At 43.9% G+C, this 26,279-nt stretch overlaps 1 protein-coding gene across 10 annotated transcripts in view; it reads left to right on the top strand.

Moving 5' to 3' along the window:
- The window catches only part of LOC135907699 (uncharacterized), a 232,016-nt gene that overhangs the window by 55,135 nt on the left and 150,602 nt on the right, over positions 1–26,279 (top strand). For 6 of the 10 annotated variants that reach the window (XR_010566091.1, XM_070524573.1, XM_070524566.1 and 3 more), the window contains 2 exons: positions 2,052–2,123; positions 13,785–13,846. Coding sequence is in view for 9 of the 10 variants with exons in the window: in XM_070524573.1 (XP_070380674.1) it covers positions 2,052–2,123; positions 13,785–13,846 (134 nt within the window). In the remaining variant the exon portion in view is untranslated. Of the gene's footprint in view, positions 1–2,051; positions 2,124–13,784; positions 13,847–15,220; positions 15,237–26,279 lie in introns of all 10 variants that reach the window. The other 4 variants (XM_065439408.1, XM_065439407.1, XM_065439405.1 and 1 more) reach the window with 2 other exon arrangements.

Raw genomic sequence — 26,279 nt, 5'->3', positions numbered from 1 at the left:
CTTCGGTTTGCCGATGACATTGTTCTGTTCAGCAACAATGCAGATGAGTTGCAACAAATGATTGAGGACCTTAACAGAGCGAGTGCAACAGTAGGGTTGAAGATTAATATGCAGAAGGCAAAGATAATGCTCAATAGCCTGGCAAGGAAACAAGAGTTCAGGATTGCCAGTCAGCCTCTGGGGCCTGTGAAGGAATACGTTTACCTAGGTCAATTTCCTAGATCAGGACCTCACCTGGTCCAGATCTTATCAATGCATAAGTTGTCAATGTATACACTAGTAGGGAATGTACAGTGGAATCTCGTTAACACGATTCTGCATAATGCATTTTTTAGGATAACACGTTTTTTTTTTCTTTTCCCTGCCAACATCCCATAGGAACAATGTATTCCATACGGTTAATGCAATAGAGTTTTCAGCTGAAATGGGATAATACGGCTGCAGAAGCGGGTTCTTGCTGGTATTTCTAAAACTTGTAGCTTTACGTACCAGTCTACTTGCTTAAATAATGTTACAACGACCCACGAACGTGTTACACACCTGCAGCCGTGCAGATTCTGCAGGAGCAACACAAAGAAATCGTCACTGGGAGAGAGTGGAGAGAGCCACTGCCACACTGCCTGTTCGAATTGCCTGGATGATGATGATGATGATGATGATGATAGTTGTGGTGGTGGCACTAGCGAGGATGCAGAAAAGACGACGATAAAGAAGGCTGTTGTTGGTGTGCGCGACAGCATGTCACGGCCGCTGGTATGCTCTTGTGTAATCGACTGGGTAGACGTCTCTTTCTGATGTGCCTTCTTTAAAACTTGAAGATGTTTTTACAAACATTGAAAATAAGAAAATGCAGCGCAGATTGACAAGCTATTTCAATGTTGCTGAATAAAAGTGCGTTGGCTGCCGTTTGTGTAGCGTAGATTGATGCTGCTCCTCGTAACGTGTTATACGGAGTATTATCACTCTATGCCACACGAATCTTTGTTGCTGAGTTTGTCACCGAGTGCACCTATTTTCATACTTTTTAGGTTTGCTTTAATACTAAGATTTTCGGATAATACATTTTATTTTCCGGTTACCGTGAAGATCGTATCAGTAAGATTCCATGTTCACACCTCATGTAATACCCTTGACTAGAGGCCTTTGAGAGAACTGAATCGACTAATTAATTTTTTTTAAATGTACTCGACACATTTTGCCTCCCATGCATGGTACGTACATCATAAATGCATGCTAGCTAAGGGACAGGATAGGCCATTGTGCCCCCAACCTGTCACACCGATATCTGGCAGGTTCAGATCAGGGTACCCCTCGGCGTCTCCCCCTCGAGACATGTTGGCAGCGGAGAGAGTGAAAACCTAATTGCACGAAGTAGCGCGATTTCAGAAGTTTTTAGTTGGGAAATAATAGTTGGTTTTACCACAATGTGGTGCGAGCTGATGCCGAGGCCGGTGCGTACATGTAGGTCAGGCCTAATGGCGAGGAGATGAGCCCTTGGTATAGTGTTTGCATTTCTTCAAATAAAAGCTGCATATGTACCACTGCACAATTGTCAGTTATTTACACCTAAGAATGCTTCAGAAATGAAACACATTCAGTTATCTTCCTTAGCATCTGTATTAGTTATTAGTTCCTTGGCCTATAAATCGGAGATACATTGCTGTGTAGTGATGCCAAATTTTAAACAATAAGAAAACAAACTTTTGTGTGATAAGTGCTCATAAAAAAACTGAAAATCTTATTTTTGATGAGCACTGAAAAGAGTATTCGAAATATGTGCTACAGATTGCAAATGCCCTGGTGCTAAAAATCTTGCATTGTAGACAATGTTCTTCATACGTCTAATGAAGTTCAATACTTCCATTACCAATTATCTTTGCCAAAAAGGCTCCTAAACTCAATAATGAGTCACAGTAACAAATTCTGCGTCAGTTTGAGTGCTGCGGCCTTCAAAGACAGTGTTTCAAAGATGGTGAAGCTGTTGCTTGTGTGAGTTGCCTTCATTTACTTTCATTGTGGCATTCACTCATTCATTTTATTTGGCCTTTCAGACCAAATACATGGATATTACAAGTGTTGAAAAGGATCCTGTTAAAGTCAATGTTGCAGTACAGACAGAAAGGGTAAGCCAAAATTTTGACATTGAAGTGACATCTTTAATTATTATATGTTATATGACTGGGAAATTGATACAAATAATAATCATGAACGTAACAAGAGGCAGTCAACCTTCATGGCTGCAAACCACAGTTAATATGGCCACAATTGTTTCTATTTTATGTGTAGAGGAATGTAGGCATGTTTGCTGCAGGCCATAAAAGTGACACTTGTGTTTAAGTCTGTATCAAGAGAAGTGTTCCTTGATACAATCTGGCCTGGCAGTGCATGATTTTTCTTTACTCATAGTTTTGGGCCGTACATAAATACTGACATTGCCTTGTGCATTTTGTTTTGGTTTGCCATGCTAAATGTTGTCTTTTAGCTCGCATCATAATTCTTGTAGCATGTTCTAGAACTGTCCTGACATGAGTCAGGCTCCCTTGTGTAGATTAGGCTTGCCATTATGCATATATAGTAGTATGCATATATAGCAGTAAGTTCTGGAAATGACAGGATTATCATTGCATGATCCAAAATGGGTCATGACAACCTATAGATAGGGACCCCATGTAAGGAGGTATTTCATCAGATGGCTGCCGAGACAATGTTACTCTTTTGCCACAGAATTATTTATGGGAAGTTCATATGCTGCACAGAATTTTGAGCTGAAGTCTACTGTCCTTCCCTGTCAGCCTGCTTGGATATCATCACCACTATGTGTGAGAAGAAGAATTTGTATTAGAATACACTTTATTGACGGGAAGGACAGAGAGGTCGACATGAGCTAGTGCGCTCTAGTCTGCTACTCTTCACTGGGGAATAGGGAAGTGGAGTGAAAGTACTGGGATGGGTGATGATGATAAGAGAAGTGGTGAGTGCTTATGTATATGAGACAGTTCCCCTGTTAGAGCCGCTCGTCTAGCTTGGCGTCCTGCAGAAACTTCAACAGCGCTTTAGGTGCCTGCTTTGAAGTTGCAGTGTCAGGCCATGGGCCGAGGATAGTGCCTCCGACAGTGGTTGCCTGCCAACACTGGCTAGGGAACTTTCCAGTGTCCTTCGCTCCAGCATATATGCTGGGAAATCGCACAGTATGTGTTCCAGCATTTCAGGCGTCTGGCAGTGTTCACAATCAGGGCTGTTCAACTGGCTGATGAGGTGCGTGTAGCGACGGGTGAAAGCAGTGCCTAGCTGAATCCTGTGTAGCAATGACGTTTTGCTCCACGTAACCTTCGGGGCCAAACAGAATTTACCGTCTGGGTCGATCATATATAGGCGTCTGTGGATGTTGTCACCGTGGGCTCTGTATGCCTTTGTAAGGTCCTGCATGAGTGCCTTGATTATAAGAGTTGGTGTCAGGTCTCGAGTAGGCAATCCATACTTCATCAGAGGAAGCAAAGGCCGATCTTGCCTCACTGTCAGCGAGTTCATTGCCAATCACACCCCAATGACTAGGTACCCATTGAAAAGTGATCATGTGGCCACCTAACTCAGCACTGTGATGAAGTTCGCCGATTTCTGACACAAGCAGGTAATATGGTCCTTTCTTTATAAAGCATTTTAGTGCCTAAGCGCTGATTTGGCATCGCACAACACCGTCCATTTATAAGGTATTTGGGTTCTCATAAAAAGGACAGCCTCCCGTATTCCCACAAGTTCCACAGCCGTAGATGTCGATTTGTGGTCTAATTGAATTTGCTGAGTAATTTCAAGTTGTGGGATGACAAATGCTGCCGTTGTGGCAGATGGTGTGACCGAACCATTGGTATATATTTGTACAGTCCCACTATATAATGTAAATATATGGGACAGGGTGAGCTGTTTCAAGCCAACGGAAGAAACGTGGGATTTCTTCATAATTCCGGGTATCTGAAGCCTTACTAGTGGTCTCGGCAATGTCCATGGAAGTGCCTCGGGGATGTTGGTGACCTGGAACTTTGCAGCTCTAATGCTTGTGTGACATGCAACTGCTTCAGAAATAGCACAGTCAAGGTTGGTTCTTGGAAGGGTTGACAGAGGATGGTGTTAGTGTCTGGTCAGCAGGCGAAGGTAGGTTCGCACAGGTTCACAAGACCTGTATGTGTCGATTGGACAAGCCTGTGCTTCCACTATTGTGCCCTTAGTTGACGTGCAGCGTGGCAAGCCAAGGCATATCCGCAGTGCTTGTGCCTGTAGGCTCTCCAGCATGCGCATATAAGATGGTCCCTTGTTAGATAGCACAGGCATGCTGTAGCATATGTAGCCCACAAAAAGTGTTGGGCACACTTGGAGCAAACTTCGTTCAGAGGGGCCCCATTTCAGTCCAGATATTACACAAAGAATGTGTATGAAGTTGGTCAGTTTAGCCCTAACAAATTTGGTCCAAGAAAGATTGTGGTCTATTATCACACCAAGAAATCTGTGGTGAGTGACTAAAGGGAGTGCCGTTCCGTCAACAACAATTGGATATTGTGACATTGATTTGCGCATGAATGCCAACACTGCACACTTAGTTACTGAGAGTTGCAGGCCTCTACAGCACAAGTACTTTGCCATGACGATAGCCACATGTTGAAGCCTTGCACGCATTTGTGGACATGTGACCTCAGGTGATCAGATACAGATATCATCCGCGTACATGCTGATATGCGTTGTTTCATGTAGCTCGTCTACAAGGCCTACCAGTACGACATTGAACAATATTGGGCTAAGGACGCCACCCTGCAGAACACCCCTGCGAACATCATGTTTATCAGTCTCGCCGTCCGAAGTGGACATGAAAATGGTGCGGCCACCGAGGTACAGCCATGCGTACATCTGGCCACCAACTCCAATATCCTCAAGCATCTGAAGAATCGAATGGTGGAAGATGTTGTCATAGGCAACTTTAATATCCAGAAATATTGCACATACCTGACGACGGAGCCTCTTTTCCTGTTGAACAGAAGATGCTAGGTTGATTACACCATCAATGGACGATTGGCCTCTTCAGAATCCATTGATAAAATCAGGAAATCCACCACTTTTCTCAAGTAGCCATTCCAGTCTGCTCAGTACCATCCACTCCATCACTTTACGACACAGCTTGCCAATGCTATTGGGCAGTAATATGAAAGATCATGTGCCCATTTCCTGGGTTTTAGCAAAGCCACAAGACGACTGCACTTTCAGTGGCCAGGCACGGTTGCTGTGTCCCACGTAGAGTTGTAGAGCGTCAGGAGAATTTCTCGAGCTTCTACTCCAAGATGACATTCAGGGAGTATGTAATGCAGCGTCGAGCTTATGCATAGTAAAAGGTGCATACAGACGGTGATCACTAGATGGTGGAAAAGTCAATCATGATTGTGTTAGTATACTGTTAGAGGCACTCGCAAGTAATTTGCAGAAGTCATCGGCAACCTCATCTTAATGCCAGCCTTGCCGTATAGCCACAGCGCTGAAGGGTGGCGGTGTAGGTACAGCTGTTGTGGAGGCGATCGAAGACTTCACACTACTTTCCAAATTCTAGAGAGAGGTTTTCTCGGATCCAGAGAGCCACAGAATGATTTCCAGCATTGTTTGTCGAGCTTGTCAAGGTGGTGCAGGACATGATGCTGAGCCTGGCGAGATGCAGTGACATCTAATGGTGATTTTGTCCTTCTGTATTTCCGTTCTGCTCGACGCCGTATCACATGAAGTTGCTTGTATTGGCCATTAATAGGTGATATAGGTTCAGGTGGGCTGGGCTGATTTGTTGTCATGTAATGTTGACGCGATGACGTCTTCAATATTGGATGGTGATTGGATGGCTTGACAGGCGGTGTTCACATATTCTCGTAATGTTGGCCAATCGATAAACCACACACCGTGCGGAGCTGGGGGGTGTAACCATATCAACTGAGTATATGTTGGTCGATGCTCACTTCCATGGGTGTCGAGATCAGTACACCATCATGTAGCAGACAGCAGGCTCTTTGAAACAAACGCACTGTCAAGACAACTGCTTTAGTAAAAGCCTTGAAGGCATGTTGGGGAGCCATCATTGATCACCATCAAGCCTTGACTAAGCATGAAGTCAGCCAAGTCTCTACTGCGGGTGTTCGTCGAAGCAGAGCCCCACATGGTTTGGTGGGCGTTAAAGTCGCCGATGACTGCGTGGGGACCTGGACAAGTTTGCAGTATGGACAGCAAACATGAACAGTGTATGCTCGACGTTGGGGGTATATATCCTCCAATTGCTGAGAATATGTGCCGTTTGCACTTCAGCATTATGCAAATGTACTCGTAGGGAGAATGTCCTTACGAAGGCAAGTTAAATTCCGACGAACAAAAGTGAGCACCTTTCTTAAATTGTGGTCATTCCTTGACCACAGTGGCACATATCCAGATATGCATAGTAAAGACGCCATGTTTAGTTCACATATTACAGCCACGGAAAACTTGTACTTGGACATCCATTGCCAAAAGTCTGCAAGGCAGCCTCGTAGGCCTCTGGCATTCCACTGCATTATTGCGGATCTTCATAAGTGGTTTTCAATAGATAGTGCCATGATGTCTTATTGTAGAGCCGCGAGGAGCGGTTCCAAAGCATCTTGAACATGTAGCGCGGTCTTAGCAACCGGTGTCTGTAGTCTGCAGAGAAGGGTGTGCATCGTAGTTATGAGGTGTTTCAGCATACTTCGTACATTTTCATTTTCTTTCTTATCATCCTCAACCACCTTTGCAGACACATCACCCGACACATTTATGCCTGACTGTTTGGATGGGAGTGATGGCCATTCAATGTCAGAGTCGGTCGGCGGGAGCGTCGTTTTATGCTGTGCATATGTTCCACGTGCTGCTGCCAAAGAAGGTATATCGGGCTTGCACCTTGATTGCAGAAGCAAACTTGGCAAGCGAGAAGTTCGGCATGCGGCCGGTGATCCGTCTGTTCGGGAAATACTCTTGTCTTGCTGTTGTCGGTGTCGCGATTGGCGCCAGAGGTGGCGTATCGATGTAGCAGTCTGTCTGTGAGTGGAGTTGTCCTGCACCATCTTTCGAAGCACTGATATTTCGTCCTTGATTTTCTGGCAGTCTTTTGATGTCGCTTCATGTGGACTGGCGCAGTTTGTACATTTTAGGTCAGTAGCATCGCAGCTATCATTTTGATGGACCCCTCCACACCGTTGGCATGTTACGTCACCCTTGCAAGCCGCACTTACGTGTCCTATTTTGAAACACTTGCGACACCACCAGTTTTGGCACGTAGGGGCGCATATGGTGTCTTACGTATCCAACTTTTACATAGGCAGGTAATGTTTCAGAGTCAAAAACTAATTTACCACACAGGGAATGACTGAAGTAATGAATGTGCGCTATTTGTGTGGTAGAATTCAAAAGCCTCTCGAAGTCGGTGTCTGTGATTTCTTTGTCCACGTCAGAGATAACGCCAGTTGAGGTTCCTTTTCTATGCACAAATAATGAGCGCACTGGGATGTTTCCTAGTAGCATGGCAGCCTTCAGCGTATCCAGAATTGACTTGTTCACGTCAACCGAGAGAATGTTCCTCTGTGCATTACTTCTGATCTCGCTGACTCGGCCTGGAGCAATTCATTCAAAATACTCTATTAAGCTTTGCCCGTTCAAGGTGTTCAGATTGTCGGTTGCTATGGTAGGGATGTGAGCAACAGTGAATGATTACTTACCAGTGTCCTGCCTGGACAATGATTCACTGTCTGTTGATCTCCTCCTGAGTTTTCTCTTCAAGCGACGACCCGCAGCAAGTGTGAAATCATTGTCCGATTCCATTGTCCGATTCCATTTCTTCAACCGTTGAGCTGCCGGAAGAATCAAAGGCGATAGGGGAAGGGCCAGTGTGGTTCCTTGTCTTCAGTGCAGCCACTGGTGGACGACCAGGGTGAAACGCTTGGTTGGGATTCCTATCCCCCCTCCCAGAGGATGACGTTGTTCCCTTTGCACAACCTCTGATGTCAAAAAACGTCCGGGACACAGAAAAATGAAGAAACCGCAGGTATAGGCGTTCTTCGTCCGAGCTGTGAGAAGAAAGAATAAGCGAAACAAAGGGGCTCAATATTTAATGCCAATTGTCTGAAGTTAGCAAATCAAGGAAAAGCATATGGTGGATTAACTGTTTTATTATAAATGCAGGTGAGGCTTAACTTTATGATAGTCTTTTTGTTCCCAGTAAAGGAAAAAGTAAATGAAAGTAGAATGACCAATTTGCTGCTAATTAGGAGCCAAATGCACAACTTCAGCATGATGTGTGTGGTGCTATACTAATTGAGCTATAATGGTGGCTGTCACTCTGTCCACATTTTTTGGTGGATTTACGCGGATGTAGTTACAACCTAGACCTGCTATTGTTAGCTGGTGCCACTCGTGACCATGGCAGCAGATGTGGAACCACGTATTAAACTGCAGACATGACATAATGTGTATTGCCACCATGTGACACTGTTGGCTTGTAATTTTTGCATAAATGGACTAAATAATAAAAATGGTAAATCTTTTTACTAAAAGATTTCCAAATCAAAACTGAGATTGTATCCAACAGTGGCTGTCATACGTGATTTTAGTTTTGCGACTTTTGTTGCATAGCCACAGAAAGTTTCTACTTGTAGAATTCTATTCTTAATGTAAGTTTGCTTGTAAAGAATCTGTACCAAATACCTTTTGCTGTCTAACAAGAAAGTTCCTAGTTGCAACTTGTGTTTTTCAAGCGTGTGCACCATAGCGTAAACTGACTGGTCTAAAAAGGTATTTGTGTATTCTATCACTGATTGCACACAGGTTAAGAAGCATTTGTACAGTTGTTTCAGCCAGGAGCATTTGATTTTCTTGGAGACAGTGCCGTAAAGTGTGTTCACCTTTCATTAGCTAATAATGATCAAATTAGTTAACACATTATTTCATTGCTTTAGGGCACAGGCGTTCCAGTCTGTTCAAGGCATATCCTTTAAATAAGAAGCTTCAGACTAGCTCCAATTTTGATATGTGAATTCTTGAAATTGTCCTGAAGTAAGTTGGTCTTACATGAAGTTATGCCCTGTAGTTTGCAAGGAAGACTTTGTGAAAGGCCTTCATCTGCAGAGTATAATGGCGAGGATGTTGATCTCAAAACTTGTACTAGCCTCAATGATTTCTGCAAAATAAACGTGCCTTGAGTACTGACTAGCTTCAATTGGGCAGTTTCAATGGGTTGCCTAAACTAATTAAACATTAACAATAATATAGGCAATTAGTTAATCAGCAAATATCATGCATTTACTGATTTTTACTGCTGCAGTTGATCAGTAAAACCGTTTTAATTTGACCCTTGTTAAAGGGGAAAATCAAGTAACTTGAACTTGCCATATGGTTTAGGTAAACATAGGCCTTATTCGTTGGCATCAAACACTCATCAGTATGGATGTGTTTGGCCATGCATTATTTAAGCCAAGCTCTGGTGCTTGGTTAACACAGTGCATCACAATATGTGTGGCTTAAGAGTGATGCTAGCATCCAACTGAAACACAATTGCATATGTGTAATAATGGCACAATGTAATGATTTGGAAAAAAATTGTAGGCATCATGAAAACATTTTAAAACCATCTATATATGGGAGCACTCTGCGCTTTCTTTTTTGAGGGGAATAGCTGTCCTAAGCGGAGTATCTGGAGAGTGATGTCAGTGGTGGCCTGCTGAAAAAAGTGGCAGCAATTGTTGAAAATGGTGGAGAGAGAAAGGCGACATCTCTGCCTGGCAGAGAGGAAAAAGTGTGGAGAGGTTGCGGTGTGATCCACTTGGATTGGCGCGGCAGAGAGCAATGCTTACTAGTCTGTAGATGAGATAGAAACCACATCAGGAAAAATGTTTGATGGTGAGAGAGAGCAGAGACCATTGAGAAGTGTAAAACAATAAGCAACAATGTAACAGCATGGTTTTTCATGGATGCCAGTTGCTTTGGGAGGTGATATCGCATAGCTGGCCAGTGTACATAGAGGGTTGCTTGTCACTTGGGTTCACTGTAGGATGGCTCTTTGCAGGTGTAAGTACCAGTTATGAAGTGCAGTAGAAATCTCGCAAAAGTTTGTTTTCATTTTTAAAAATTTCGCTGCACATATGCTGCATTAGTCACGTGCCTGTAGGACTGTGATCTGTATCATTGTGACAATGGACAGCTTCTTGCGGTGGTTGCAGTGGCATTTGTGGCAAGAAGTTGTTTCATTTTGACTTTGTGGGAAGCACAAGGTGTGACAAACATCACAGTATCCATTAATAAATAGGGTAAAAGGTGATTCAGTTGTCACCTGTGCACTAGATTTGAACTTGCTGACTAGTTTGAGATGGTTGATTGGTTGCCAGCTGGCTCACTGATGACAAAATAATTGGGAGGTGCACTTGGTAATGAAAAGCATGTCTATTTTAATCATAATGTGTATGAATGCTGCCACTGCTTTTGCAATACGAAGTCACGAGGCCCATGATGTCTCACAGAAATTTTTTGGGAGTTCTAAATGCTTGCATGAGCTTATCATTTACATCAAGTAATGAAAGTTGCAGTTTTCACAGAGATTTTGTGTGTAATACATAATCGGAGTAGTGCCTTTTTTACTAAATAAAGGCATGCCATTGCTCTGTTTAATTTTTTTGTCTCTACGTATATGATTATTTGACATTCGGAAAATTTTGAAATTTCTTCTGGTTCAGTAAGATACAAATTCAGAAGTTTTTACCGGTATGTATTGCTAGAAAATGGGCTATAATATCTGCATTGCATTATGTTGAAGAACATTGGAATGTCTTTGTTGAATTGGGGGCTAGCATAAAGCACTATGAATGTGCAGGTTTTTAACAAACCATGAGTAAATGGGGTGATTGCATAAATGCTTTGACTGGTAGTAGGGTGCCTTTTGTTAAATCCATTGCTTTCTGCCTGTTTCTGCACTTCTTTAGTAGCTTCATCTTAATGTGCTTGTACCTGAAAAAAATGGTGCTTTGCCTATGGAATGCTTTAGGAGTCATTGTGCGTTTGTTGCTCAGTGTTCATGGTGATTTAGAGACCTCATGTTCCTTGCAATATAGGCAGGGGGCTCTCTTTTGAGACTTTATTGTGGGAAACTTGGAAATGTGTGATATCACAGTTTTTGGCTCTTCATTTCCCGAGTGTTTTATCTCTTCTTTTTTTTTTTTCAATATGCTCTTTCTGCAACTAAGCCATCACTTGCTGAAGCCTTGTTTATAGAATTGAAGCTGCTCAGCGATACTTCCATTGAAGTTGCCAAAGTTTGAACTGCTGAAGGCTGAAAAACAGATTTGAATAGTAAGAAATTTTTTTTGCCGGAAGAGTGAAAGGAAATTCAAGAGAATTACTTTCACAGCACATTAACCGACATGTTGCGTGTAAACTGTGATTAACATTCTGTAGTCATTGCTGGATGTTACCTGTTTTATACATGGTGATAGTAAATGATGATCTGAGTGCTGATGTCCAAAATACTCATGAAGAAACTGTCTGTAGGTTATAAGTTGATTTGATATAAAGACTAGCTTAATGTTTCAGTTGGTATTCCTGGAATGCTCAAATGTGAGATGGGCACAGAGCACAGAAGGCAAAGATGTTGAAAACATACTGAGCAATGATCAGCATGTTAGCAAGTGACTAAGCACATAAGAGCAGAATGAGTTAACATTTGCATGTATATAAATCTTGGAATGTTACAGTATCAAAAAGCTATTTTGAATAATGAAGTCCCACTGTTTCGTTGACATTTAGTCACATGCTGATTCAGACTAGCACACAGCACTCCCAAGTCCCCACTATAGTAGGACACTCTTATCACTTGTCAGAAATCTATTTACCAATTTGTTTGAGCTGTATAGCTCTAATGATTAGCCAGTGCTCTTTAGAGATGTTGACAGTTGCTGATAAAAGGGAAGTAGAAGCATACAGGTGCTTATGAATGAAAAGATGTAAGCAGAGTTGGAAAACACAAAACATGCGTAGGGGAAGGTGTAAACCCAGATTAAGGTGCTTGAGTTGTTGTTGTTGACTTCATGCTTCAAACAGAGACAAACCTAAGTTTCCACCACATAATTTTGCCCCATATAGTTTTTTTTTTATAAACACTCAAACTGGCTCTTCTTAAACATGCTGTTGACATTGGTTTGGCTTATATTCATACTTGAACATCCCTGTGATTGGTACTTCTTCCGTTGCACTCCTTAAAAACGAAGTGAGAACTACATGGATGTTGCATATGCCATTGGTGATTGAAATTTTGTAGACTATTGCTCGAGCAGTGGGAAAGCTTAATTATCTTGCAGTGTTCATGTATTCCACGATTTGAAGAGGTTCACTAAACTAGTGACACATGTAAACACGGACTGCTCCTCTGAATGACATGCTGCATGCTTGGCCTGTAATATTGCTACACATGTGTAGTATTTGATTGTTTGAACGAGGCGCATGGGTGTCATCACTCGAGAAAAGAGGGGGAAGAACAAACGGGGCTTGCACTGTGGATCTAACCGGCCAGCGCTGCAACCGCTGTTGTAAATATAACCTGTAAATAGTTGCTCGTCTTACTGACTCATCCTTCGACTTCGTCCTTCATCCTATGACTCTGCTAGCACTTAACTTTGTGTTTGTTGTGCGGCACTACAGCGGTAGTGCTGGTCACCTAACATTGAGGATGTGCCTTTACACTACTCTTCTTAATAGTGAGAGAATTTGCACAACAAACGGAATTATGACACTTTAGGTGTTGATATTTGCAAAATTAAATTCAAGAAATCAGCTTACTGTGAGTTAACATTTTACAGTTAACCACTCAGCAAACGTTTCACTACCTTAACCCTTTTGCTACTGAGTGAGAGCTGGGCTCTGCCTTTCGAAAACCTGCAAAACACAAGTTTGGCTTCAGTGCTCGCACAAGTTTTTTGTAATGGCACCTATTGTTTCAGAGTGGTGCTGTACTTGCAGTTATTAGGCCGGAGCAGTTAGAGCAATAAAACAGGCCAAAAATATGTTTTTGACAAAGTTGAAGCGCAACAAAAAATCCTTCAGAGGTATTCCAGCTAAGCCAGACATTATATCAATCATTTTAAATGCTTCATCAAAGCTTTCCTCTGAAATTTGTGTTACTTCTTCGTCGGCCCATTTTTATCATATACACTATCTCGTTGCATATTTCATTAAACAAATAAAATATTTAGTATATTTAGGTCATACTTGCAGTAAGCCCTTGGTTCAAAAAAGAATAATACTCTATTGTAGCTGGGATTGAGGGAATGTCGGCTCAAACAGGAATCCTGCTGTAAATTTAAATATGCTACAGGAGCTAAGCTTGCATTGTGTATATGGTGGTCCTAGTTACCATTGCATTATCAATCAACCATATTTATAAAGACTGCTGCAACAAGAACTAGCTGTTGCAGTTTACAACTTTCACTTTAAACATTCTTTTTTAGCAACATTGTTTTGTGGCAGGACTTTTGAACTCCAGTCTGTAAGGGTGTATTGTATTCTGTTCTGCTCCTTTTTTTGCATTCTTTCTGTGATGTTTGTTGTGTTGAGGTTTTGTGAGGACTTCAAGGAAGACATGAAAGTGTTTTAGTGTGTGTATAATAATGGTGCATATCTTTCTGTATTAATGACCATTCAGAGATGTTGTAGGTACTCTGTGCATGTTTTCTTTGTGTGGTCCTTTATTTTCTATTCTTTCTCTCTCCCTTCTTGACGTACAGCCAAAATTTCTCCAAAGCATCTCATCTTCGGAAGAAGGTTCTTCTCAGGGGCGTTTAGTCAGGTGGGTTGAGGACTGCATTGTCTGTAGGTTCCCTGTTTCTCAGAAGCCTCTCTCTTTCGCTTCTTTTCTGTCTATCTTGTATTTATTTTATCTAATACTATGGCTGCCTTCAAACTGAATAGTGCTTGCTCTTTATGCAGTATACTCTGTGCCTAGCTGTCGCTTGCATCAAAAGGGCCCTGCAACACATTTAATGAAAATTTCTATTAGTCTTGGCTTTGAATAGGCCTCAGTTTCCTCTTGCATGAATACTCCCAAAGTATTGCGCAGCAGCACCATTAAAATAAAATGTAATCTTCAGAATGTTCATTTTGTCTCTTCTAGTAGGCTGAATTCAGTCCTTTGTCAGTGAGGTTGACACTGTGTAGGCAGAGAAATTATAGTACTATAGAAAAGCTTTTCCTGCAGCTAAAATCGGACAATAAAGTGTGCAAAGAAGAGCATATGCAAAAAGTGTGTGAGCAGCAAGTGTCCACACTAAGGGTAAGAGAACTAAAAAAGGATTGGTACAAAACCTTTGAATGATATCGATGTGTGTGCAGGGGAAATTATAAAGATGTGGGTTAATGTTAGAATTCTCATAGAATTATCAGTTTTGCTAATTGAAAGTGACATCCACCAGGATGTTTGAAATGATTGCTCAAGGAGAACTTAGTTGATTGGAATAAAACTTTAAGATGTTAGAATGGGTATGTTTCGAAATGCACTAGAGAAGTTAAAAGATGTGGGGCATTATGACAGTTGTAAGAAATGATTAAAGTTGCCCTAATCTAGTGAGATGTTGAGATCGAGAAACCATATAAAATCTAGTCAGGTTGGAAGGATCCTCTTTGCTGGGGATGCTTTGCTGGTCTTTGAAAATAATTCCTCAATGTCTCATTGGTCAACTAAAGCATCTTTTGATCCTGCATGCCTAAAATGGTTTTGGCTTGTTTTAGGTGTCAAACTTGAGCACTACGGCCTTCCTATATTTGTTTTATTTCTAATATCGCACCTGTTGATGGAATCTGGTAAATTTATGATGGAATCTGGTAAGTAGCCATTCAGTCATGTCACCTTTGCGAACAAAGGATGGTTGGGAGTTAAGGTTATGCTCATGGAATGACAAGCAATGCTTTTAGTGAAATTGTAAGTTCCTATTGTGTGTAGGTGAATTATGTTTTGCTCATGTACTGTTAACGTGAAATAGTTATGGGCAGGTTTATTTACCATATTCAAAGAGAGTTGCAGGGCCCCTTTATGCACTTTAGGCTCAATTTTTACCGCAAGCATAGTTGTACAATCTTTTTTTCTTTTATTTTATGATAGTATGCCCAGTGGGTGGTGACTTCATTTCTTTTCTCTTTCTTATTTGTTACTGCTACCTCTGAGCAGCTTCCGGATTGGACAGGTATGGTGTCATGGGCTGTAGGAGCATGTTGTTTTATTCTGCAAGCCTTGCTGGTGTACTCCTTTCAGTCTCTCTTTTTTTTTTTCGTACAGTCTTTTCTGTGTATTGCACGCATAAGGTGAGAGGTGGAACATGGTTAAGCGCACAATGTTGGGAAAGTTACATGCACTTTACACATATGAAGGGCGTTTGAAGTGTAAATAATACATTAAGGGGATGCAGATTAATGCATGTGTTTTTAACTATTTCTGTTCCAATGCTTCCTGTAGGAATCAATGTTTTGCAGGAAATATTTGACATTGAGAAAAACAAGCAAATTTTTTTTCAGAAATCTCAATGTCAGCAATATGAATACTTACTTTGTTGACTTTCTGCTGCAGATAAATATGACTCTCTTGAAATTTCACAAATGTCCACACACTGCATCAAGCTGATGTTAGGCTTCTGTGCTCAATTTTTTTAGACTGCTGCCTAATGCATATAACCTGCCTTGGATGGCACAAACAGTCTCCAAATAATCCGTGGCCATATTTCACACCACTACGAGTGAGAGTTCAGAAGTCTGAAGAACCAAATGGCTGGTTATAACACATTGAATTTTTGGCAGTTCATGAGAAAATCCTTTGATTAATTGCCAAAAACATCCGTGGAAATGTTTTTTTATCTTTCCCGGACTTGCCTTTCAGATACACATAATATAATATTTTCACTTAATTGAAAAAATTTTAGTCAAAGTCAGCAGGCCGAAGATGCTGCCAGGTCCCAAGGGCTTGAGGCCGTCATCTAGGTAGTGTTAGATATGGAGCTGTTTCCTGCGATTACTTCGAGTTCCCCAAACCACTTCGAGTCGCAGCACAGCTAATTGAGGAATGCCGAAGCAGGAAAGCACATTCCAGAGGAGCGGCCGAGCAAACAAGTTTAAGGCAACAAGTTCACGTGCCAACAAGTTCGTGCGCCGCCGGGATTAGCAGGTGGGCCTCGGACAATGGAGCATGAGCAGCCCTCCCCTTCTCCTCGTTAGAAGTGCATTGCCAGTCTGCGAGGCAAGACCGCAGAGAGCCGCCAGGTGTGACACCGCGACACGGGCGCCTACCATTGGCTGAAAGTGGCGTCATCGGAGCGGACTCTCCCATTGGTCAAACATGACGTGACTTACAGTGCTCGAAGGGTTTATAAGAAGCCTTCCAGAGAGACCTGAGCATTCTGGAATATTCCCTGATTCACCTCTCTCGAACTTCTTGCCGCGGGCCGCAGCGTCCGAGTTGCTGCCGTCCCGTAATGACTGTACGAATGTTACTTGTCGCTCACCTCCCTGTACATAATGTAGAATAAACCCTCCCAAATTTGGTTTTCATCCCGAAGTCCGTCCTTCAACCCCTACATCTGGTTGGCAGCGGTAGGATCGCCTCCGAATGCATCAGCTGGTGGCAGCGCTACGGATAAACCTTCATCGAGAGAGATCCTAAGGAACCGGGAAGAGCGAAGAAGGGAGAGCCTTCGTCGAAAGAGGTCCGAAGAAACTGGGAGTAGCGAAGAAGGAGCGAGCCTTCGACCCAGGGAGTCCGGAGGAACCGGGAACAGCGGACAAATGAACCGGATGGCAGGGTGCTGCAATCGTAAGTGAGCGCGTGGTTTTTTTCCTTTTGATTCGCCAGACTCAAATGTTGTGTGTTCATTTTGATAGTTCTGGGAATCGGGAGTTTGATGCATTGTGTGTTTGCACAAATTAAGGAAAACAGTTTTAACCACCTGTCGGGCAGCTGCCATGGATCTTAGAAGGTTGACGAGGTTAGACTTGTTGTTGGTGTGCGACGATTTGGGAGTTGAGGCGGACGAACGGATGGAAACGCCAGCTATCATAAAGGCGATTAATGATAGTGGCAATGATGACAAAAGCATTGAGCTTGCTTGGGAAGTGATACAGGAGCCACGGGAGCGTGTACGTCGTGTACGTTTGCGAGAGCGTCGTGAACTTAGGAGTAAGCATAAGCGTGAAGAACGCAAGAATGAACGGAAGCATGAGCTTCAAGAACTTACTCTTAGGTGTGAGCGTCACGAACGTGAGAAGGAACGCGAACGTGAGTATCGGGAACGTAAGCTTGAGCGTGAGCAAAAGTATGAGAGAGAGAAGGCAGCACTGATCAAAGAGATACAGTATTGTGATCAGTTATTGGCACAGAGACAACGGCTGTCTGAGAATTCTGTAGGTAGTACAGAGCGAAAGAATGAGGCAGCATCGAGCGGATTTTCGCCAGAAGCCGACGAAAAGAGTAGTGCCTGTGAGATTAGCTGCAGAGTCATAAGTGAAGGGAAAGGGCTAGCTGCTAACGATGCCTTAGTGGCAACAGAGGCCGTTAAAGGCCGTAGTGAGAGCGACGAGGTGCTGTGCCAACAGATGACTGTAGAGACAGCTAGGCCAGCTGCTAACAAATTGGCACAGTTACCGAGCGTGTGCGTCGCTGGTAATGTTAGCGAGGTTGCTAGCGAAGAAAAGGGTACTGTTGGCGCGACAGAGGCGAGCACCCATGTAGAGCCAGATCTGCGTGCAGAAGAGAGGTGCGAACTGGACGATGCAGTTGAGAGTAGTTCTCGGGATGGCGAGCTCCGTAATCCACGAGAGAACAACTGCATTGTTCAGGGATCGGTGCGGCTCTCCGCCAGTCTAGATAGCCTAGATAGGGATGATTCCGTTGTTAATCATTCGGACTGTGCGCGTGAGACAGCGATCGATACCGACGGGCTGTGTGCCAATGCACAGCGTACGCTGGGCAATTTAGTAGAGGGCAGTTCGCAAGAGTGCGAGTTGTCTAACTCGAGTAAAGCCTGCTGCATTGTGCCAGAGTCGGTTGAGCTGTCCGCCAGTCGAGGCAGAGAGAGTGTTGATTTAAAGGTAAATTACTCAGACTGTGCGGGTAAGAGACCGATCCGGGCTGACGAAATGTGTACCGGCCAGCACGAGGCACGAGAAGGCGACATGAAGGCGAGTGCAAAGAGAAAGCGCCGTAAAAAGAAGCGCGGTAAAGACCGAAAGTCGGTAATTAATGTAGCGCCGCCAAAGATGGCAAGAACCCCAAATGGGCAGGGCGCGAGGAGAAGAAAGGTGCGGTCGTCACTGACGATGTTGACGCATCCTAAACGTTCAAACCACCGGTCCAAGGGGGACCGCGAAGCATGTTCTGCACGGACGCGGACAAAGGGCACGAGGCTGTTAAACTCCTCGTCGTTCCGTAGTTCTTTTCATAGCTTAGCGTGCAGTTCGAAGAAACGCAAGGTGGCAGGACGAGACCAGGTGGGGAGTAGCGACGCGGTCAGTCGAGTTTGTGAGGAAAGCGGGGCGCGAGGACGCAAATTGGCAGGAGACCGTAATGTCTTGGGGGAGCTGATAGTTAGTCAGCCCTTTTGTTGTTCCTCGGCAGCCAGAGTAGCTTTGAAACTTCGACCACCACGGGTTCGGCTCAAAGTATGAGTCAGACGTAAGCGTTTGGAAAGGGAGGCCAAGAGCCCTTCCGTAGAAATGAAGTGTGTTGTTTTTATTTTTGAGCATCGGGAAATTTCGCGATTTGAGACTAGGTTTTCTTTCAATATGTAAAGGTATGAGCTTTGTTTGTGTTTTCGTTTGAGAAGCTCGAGATTTGAAAGATGCGTTTTAAGTAAACATGTAGTCTCGCGAGATGCTCATTAATAAGTAGATAGGCTTTTTTTTTTGTGTGTATGAGTAACCTGAAGGTCAAGGTTATCGTCGAAAGGCCTATGGTAAAGCGCGTGTGTTATTTAACATTCGTTCTTTTTAAGTGTTTTGAATTTTCTAAGGTTAAGCGCGTAGATTTTCAGTGAGTGCATCATTTGCATTGAGAAGCATTCTTAGTTCCATTAGCGCGTGTCCTGTGTGGACGGAAGGAAGCAGATTTATGACTGGGTTGCTCATGTGTTGAGGGCAGCCGTATTCTGACTTCTCTTATAAGTACGCGTGGAACGAGGTATTAAAAGACGCATTAGTTTAAGGGTTCTGCGGAGTGTGTAAGTCCCGCAAGTTTAATTGTTCGTTTACGTCACGTGTCCTGTAGGACTTTCAGGGAAGAAACGTGAGTAAGCGTCAGTGAAAAGTTTGCCTACAACGCAAGTACGCGTTTTGTTTAGTGACCACAAGGCTAGTGCGCTTGTGATTACGTACTTGTGAGGTTGACCAGATTGTTCAGTGGCACCAATACGTGCGATAAGTACGCCACTGCGATAGATTGGAAACATGCTGTTCGTGTAGTTAGGCCACTTAAGTTATGTTCGGCTGTTTTCATTTGTTGTTTGCATCGTCAACGACCCTTTTGTTTTGCAACAACAATAGTACTCTGGTCTTGTCGGCAATCGAGGAGAAATGGATAGCTGTTTGGAAGGGTGGTTGGAACTGCTTTGTCAAAATTGGGGAACTAAAAGATCAGGGTTGATTTTGACTCAGTAATAGCCTGGCGAGTCAGGGGTGAAGAGCCTGCGCTTACGCGTGGTGCAGCGCTGTGTTGTTTGGTTTGTTTGACGTATGTTCTCCAGGGCCCAGGATCCCGAGGGTTGTCAAACGAGGCTCGACCCCAGTACCCTGCAGCTTCTTTCAGCATTCCTCATGGCCAGCGAATTGAGTTCACCGGCCATTCAGAACAACCGGGGCGAGGACGAGCTGTTAGATATGGAGCTGTTTCCTGCGATTACTTCGAGTTCCCCAAACCACTTCGAGTCGCAGCACAGCTAATTGAGGAATGCCGAAGCAGGAAAGCACATTCCAGAGGAGCGGCCGAGCAAACAAGTTTAAGGCAACAAGTTCACGTGCCAACAAGTTCGTGCGCCGCCGGGATTAGCAGGTGGGCCTCGGACAATGGAGCATGAGCAGCCCTCCCCTTCCCCTCGTTAGAAGTGCATTGCCAGTCTGCGAGGCAAGACCGCAGAGAGCCGCCAGGTGTGACACCGCGACACGGGCGCCTACCATTGGCTGAAAGTGGCGTCATCGGAGCGGACTCTCCCATTGGTCAAACATGACGTGACTTACAGTGCTCGAAGGGTTTATAAGAAGCCTTCCAGAGAGACCTGAGCATTCTGGAATATTCCCTGATTCACCTCTCTCGAACTTCTTGCCGCGGGCCGTAGCGTCCGAGTTGCTGCCGGCCCGTAATGACTGTACGAATGTTACTTGTCGCTCACCTCCCTGTACATAATGTAGAATAAACCCTCCCAAGTTTTGGTTTTCATCCCGAAGTCCCGTCCTCCAACCCCTACAGTAGAGAGGCCTAGGTCTTAAATCTGCTATCTATAAATGAAGTTTATTCCTCCTCCTCCTCCTCAGAAAGCGTTAAAGGTGCAATTTGCTTGATTCAAAATGTAGCCAAATGCATACCTTCTTTTAAGTGCATGTGCAATTTCTGAGAAGCTCATGGGATTTCAACACTGAATATGGTATATTTGTAAACATTATATGTAATCAGTTTGTACATTTTCCTGTGCATTTGTTGACATATATAGCCTGGGAGTGGCTAGCTGTTGGCAGAGGAGTTAAAAGAAGGCTCCCTGTTACTGTTAGCTGCATTCTGTCTACTGTTCTTTATTCAGTAAAGGTCATTGATACATTGTATATGGGACTAATAACACTTATCTCCTGTGAGAAAAAAGAATTAGTAGTATAATGAAGTTACTCTTTTTTTCGTAAAGTGTTTGTGGTTGCAATTAGCCTTTATAGCAGTATATAGGTCATAATTTTTTACTTGTGTGAAAGTGCAGCTGCTCCCATCTGTGTTAGTGCATAATAATTGCCCTTAGACTGGTTTGTTAATGTTTCGTGTCTGTTTTTACAGCAAAGCTGTTAAAGGCTAGTTTCGCCACTATAGTGTCCGCGTGTAGAAAAAAATCCTGATTGTGCAATGCCGGGCCAACCCGCGGCGGAGGTGAAGCAGGAGTTAAGCACGCCCCATACGTGGGCCGATCCCAAAGATAGTGCAATGCCGGGCTGACTTGCGGTGGAGGTGCAGTTTGCCTTTAAGGGGCCCACATACACAGCTTTGCTGGTCATACTTCACAGAGTGGAAGGGCACTGAGCATTTTTTATGTGCATAACAACTGTTTCTCATGACTGGAATTTCATGTTTTTCAGTAGGTGGATTGCATGGTGTGCACACACTTATAACACATCCTTGATGTTACTGTTCATATGTTTTTTGAATAGAATATCTCCATTGCAGACAGGTTGTTTGTGGAGTGCTTCATTGCTCAGTGATGATAACGTTGGGTTTTCAAAATCACAAACAGACCTTTGTTCTCAAAAGATAGGCTACTGTGCAATCTTATCAGCTTCTTGATGACCTGATGAAAACTAAACCTATTGATTTTGTTGTGCAGCTACTGCATAAACTAGTTTATTTTTTTTAATTGGAGAAGCCTACTAGCTCATAAAATGCAGTACAATGAAAGCTCGTTAATTCAAACTTCAATAATTTGAATTTACAGATAATTCGAACTGTACGATTTGGTCTGGCCAAGCTCCACAGAAGTCTATGTATAAAAAAGCCCGTTAATTCGAACGCGAGAAGGTTCCGCCACGGATAATTCGAACTACGTGCCACTGTGCTGGCGGCTTGTCACCTGGCACACGGCCAGAGAAATGCACCTACTGCCTACACACAAGGCTGCATCGCCTCCGGAGCGGAGAGAACTGCGAGGGAAGGCAAAATCGGGAAAAATCTAACCGGCGTGGGATCGGCCAGAAGGTAGCGGCGGCTGCCTCCTCTCTGTTCTACGTGACCTCCAAGACTTCTTGCCCGTCGCGAATATTGGAGGCCTCGCAAATCTTGTGTAGCTGCTAATGTTGCGCGGCAGATGGTGCGGCAAGCACCAAAACACAGCGAATCAAGTGCGTCGCAGCTGCGCTTGCAATCAAGAACCGACGAATCGGGGCCTTCGCCACCTTCACATGTTCAGCGTCTTTGTCTTGGTAGTCTTCATCGGTTGTGCACGTCTGTTTTCAGCTTAGGATGTACCGGCCGTCGCGATTCTTTATGATGGTGTTAAGCCTTGGCTAACGTTCGTTTCGGTGGACATCGGTGGTATGGCACAGTCGGAGCCAGCGCTGTGACTGACATGCCCTACTGCTTCCAAATCGCAGTGTACTGTTGTTCTCCTTCACTTTCGTCAGTTCGAACTTTCATTAATTTGAACTGAAGTGGCTTCCCCTTGCGGTTCTAATTAACAAGCTTTTTCTTTAAGCCACAGATTGCTGCAAGTTTAAGGTATTTTGTTTGTGAAGAAATCAATGTCTTATTAGTAAAACATGTATTGTTACAAAATCATGACACTTGTTTTCCACATTTATTGTGTGTTATGACATTCTGCATTCATATGCTTGTTATTTTGCTCGTTCAGATAATTAAAGAAGCTGTAACATAGTTCGCTGACATAGTGGGAGGTTTTTTTTTTATTACATAGGGAAAATGAGTCACAGGTGAGGCACATGTGTACGATTGAAACAGTACAGGCATAGAAGACTACCAAAAAAAAGAAAAAGGAAAGAGAGACATAGCAAATATATACAGTAAGTATTCCAAACAAGTTCAAGAAAAAATGAAAGAAAAGAAAACAAGTGTGAAATTGCTGTGTAGTATGAAAAGCAAACATAGAAATAAAAAAACAATCTGCTCTACACATGTCATAACGGTTAATCGCACAGGCTCGACATTGGACATATCTGTTTGCACGACATATTCAGAGGATAGGTAGTTCTTTTGTTGGACAAGCGGTGAATTCTGATATTTGTTAGTTCGAGCAAAAATCAGTTTAACTTAATAAGCATGGTCACTGCAGCCTGAAACATGCTAGTGCAAGTGAATACCAGGTTACTGTGTGATAAGAGACTAAAAGAAAAAAAAAACTAGGCCAGCTAAGTTTTCTTTATAAGGCAAGCAGCATTAGATTAAGCCTAATTTTCAAAGTGTATATACTCTTATGTGCTTGTGACTGGGAGATAGTGTGCTACTCTATTCTGTACTGATTCTGGCAAACTCCTGAGGTTTTCATGAGGAGGGTGTCATATGATTGTGCATATTCCTTATAAGATCTGATTATAGTGTTGTATGTACGTAGCCTTGTATTTGTGAGATATTGACTTCATTTTAAAAGGCCCAAGTCTTTAGTAATTTGGTAGTAATATATTCTGTGTAGTATTCCTGCTTATATCAAAGTTAAAGAATGTATTCAATTACTTAAATGAAGAAATTGCTTTAATATTGCCCCAAAAGTGCCTGTTTACATAATCGGGAAGTTTTCAAGTCTGCAGACATCTGTTCTTCCAAGATCAATTTGAATTATGAGCTCGAAGACGGTCCCACTGATTGTAACTGATTGTAACTGACTTCGGAACCTTTGCACACCTGTGCATTGTAGGCAGCACATAAACCCATAGTACATATGACATACAGCTACACTGAGCTGACACAGCACTTAAACAGTTATCATAATTCAGTAAGGTTGCCAACTTTTTCTATCCCCCGCAGGGGCATTCTGCATAAGCAGGCATTTGTTGTGTTGCGACACCACATACCCGAGCACACGAGGGTTGGACCCTCCCGCGTTTAACCATGCGTGGCTTAGCCGTGTCCGGGGAAAAAGGGTTCCTGGGAGTTGAGCCGATGCTGGTTGTTTGGACCTTCACGGCCCTTCGGCGGAGGCAACACACCTCTTTGGCCTCTGCTTCACGTAGACGGCACCCGCGGACTGACCCATCCGGGGGATATCGGTAGTTGCCTTTTCCTGTCTCTCTCTCTCTCTCTCCCCCACCAGCCTTTGTCTTTCTCTCTCTTCCCATCTTTCCTGTCTTGTCCTGTCTTCCCTTTACTTCCAATTTTTCTAGGCAGCAAGGGTTAACCTTGTGTGAGTAGCCAACCTAGGTTATTTCATATTTGGTTATAGTGGTAATGTACAGCTGGCGTTTGCAGGCAGTGTTTCACAGGTCCTGCAGCGTCCCCTTGTAGGACTCCTCGGTGGGTGGCTGGCGTTACTGCCGAAATTACAGTCTCTTATGGCTTCTTCCTTCCCCCCATTACCTGATCGCTCCCTCAAGAGGTGGCGCACCGATGATGTCTTCTAATGTTTTGCCCATCAAAAAGAAACTTTTCTTCGTTTCCATGTAGTCCACTCCGAAACACCAGACAAACCCATGCGAACGATCTCACCATTCCTCGTGTCCAAGTCTCTTACCCAAGTTTTTGGTACAGGTTATGAAGCATTCAGTATGGCAAGCGGTGATCTCCTCTTGGAGCTCCGCAACCAGAAACAATATGAAAAGCCACCCAATCTAGTTTCATTTGGTGACACCAAAATAACAGTAACTCCGCATCGTACCATGAATACCACCCGTGGCGTAGTCTCTGATGATGATCTCTTGGAGCTGACTGAGGCTGAGCTCTTGGAGGGCTTCAGTGAGCAGTACGTCGTAAACGTTAAGCGAATTAAGATGAGGTGTGATAATAAGGAAATACAGACTAAACATCTGATACTTATGCCCAAGTCCATCGAGGCCAGGTATATCAAGCTCCGTGTTCGCCCATATGTTCCTAATCCCCTGCGTTGTTTCAAATGCCAGCGTTTCGGTCACAGTTCACAGAGCTGCCGAGGCTGCCAAACCTGCGCGAATGCAGTGCTCATGAGCACACCTCTGAATCTTGTGAAAACTCTCTCCATTGTGCAAACTGTGAAGGGGAGCACGCTGCATACTAGCGGTCGTGCCCATCCTGGAAAAAAGATAAAGAAATTGTGACGATAAAAGTAAACTAAAACACAACTTTCAAGGAGGCACGCAGTCAGGTATCCTACCTGCCCAAGAACACGTTTGCTGAAGTGGTGCGTCAGGGGGCAGTGCCACAATGGTCTCCGGCGGCTGTCCGACCCACACCCAGTGAGGCGGCAGTGACGCCGTCCCCCCCCCCCCCGGCAGATGCAGCCAGCGCTGCTCCGCCAACCGAGCAGAAGGGACCATCGACCCTGAAGTGGGCGCAGCCGAGGCTGCCCCTACCTCCCCGGCCCCTTCCATCGCTAGCAACAGCCGGCACAGCCAAATCCCTCAGGGAGCCCCATCGACCTCCGGGCTGGTGGGCGCGTGGGTCTTGCCCTCCAAGGCGGGATTCTCTCTGGTAACTTCTCGCTCGCAAGAGCACATGTCCGGAGCCTCACTAGAGGCAATGGACACTACACCTGTCCTCAAGGCGCACCAAACGCCTAAGGAGCGGCGAGGCTCCCTCGAACGCTTCAGAAAGGGCAAAACCCTGGTTACAGGGCCTCGAAAGAGCTCTGTAATCTAAGGCATCACTTCCGTTTCCATACACACAGCACCTATTTACTTCCAACATGGATACACAAATTATTCAATGGAATGTTAGAGGTCTCCTTAGAAACCTTGATGATGTGGAATAACTCATCCACAAACACAATCCAAAAGTGCTGTGTTTACAGGAAACACACTTAAAACCAAAATACACAAACTTTCTTCCACAGTATGTTACTTTTCGCAAAGATCGCGATGATGCAATCGCATCATCGGGCGGTGTTGCAATTTTAATTCAAAAAAGCATATCGTATCAACGTTTACAGCTACGAACGGCCCTTGAAGTAGTGGTGGTTCGAGTTGTTCTGCTAAACAAACTTATCACTATTTGCTCGCTATATGCCTCCACATTACAAACTAAGCAAACATGAATTTCAGTCCTTTATAGATGAATTGCCAGAACCCTATGTTGTTCTTGGCGATTTCAATGCACACAACTACCTGTGGGGCGACCCTCGTATAGATGCGCGAGGACTTCTTGTTGAACAGTTCCTTTTTTCTTCTGGTGCGTGCCTGTTGAATAAGAAGGAACCCATATATTACTCTCTTGCAAACAGAACCTGTTCTTCAATAGATCTTAGCATAGTTTCCCCATCTATACTGCCTGAACTTGAATGGGAAGTTACCAACAACCCTTACGGCAGTGACCACTTCCCTATACTGCTAAGAACATCTAAAGAAAACGAATATCCACCACAGGC

The sequence above is a fragment of the Dermacentor albipictus genome, chromosome 1 (assembly GCF_038994185.2).
Source record: "Dermacentor albipictus isolate Rhodes 1998 colony chromosome 1, USDA_Dalb.pri_finalv2, whole genome shotgun sequence".
Classification (NCBI taxonomy): Eukaryota; Metazoa; Arthropoda; class Arachnida; order Ixodida; family Ixodidae; genus Dermacentor; species Dermacentor albipictus.
The sequence above is the reverse complement of the archived record's forward strand: the minus strand, read 5'-3'. Positions and strand labels throughout refer to the sequence as shown.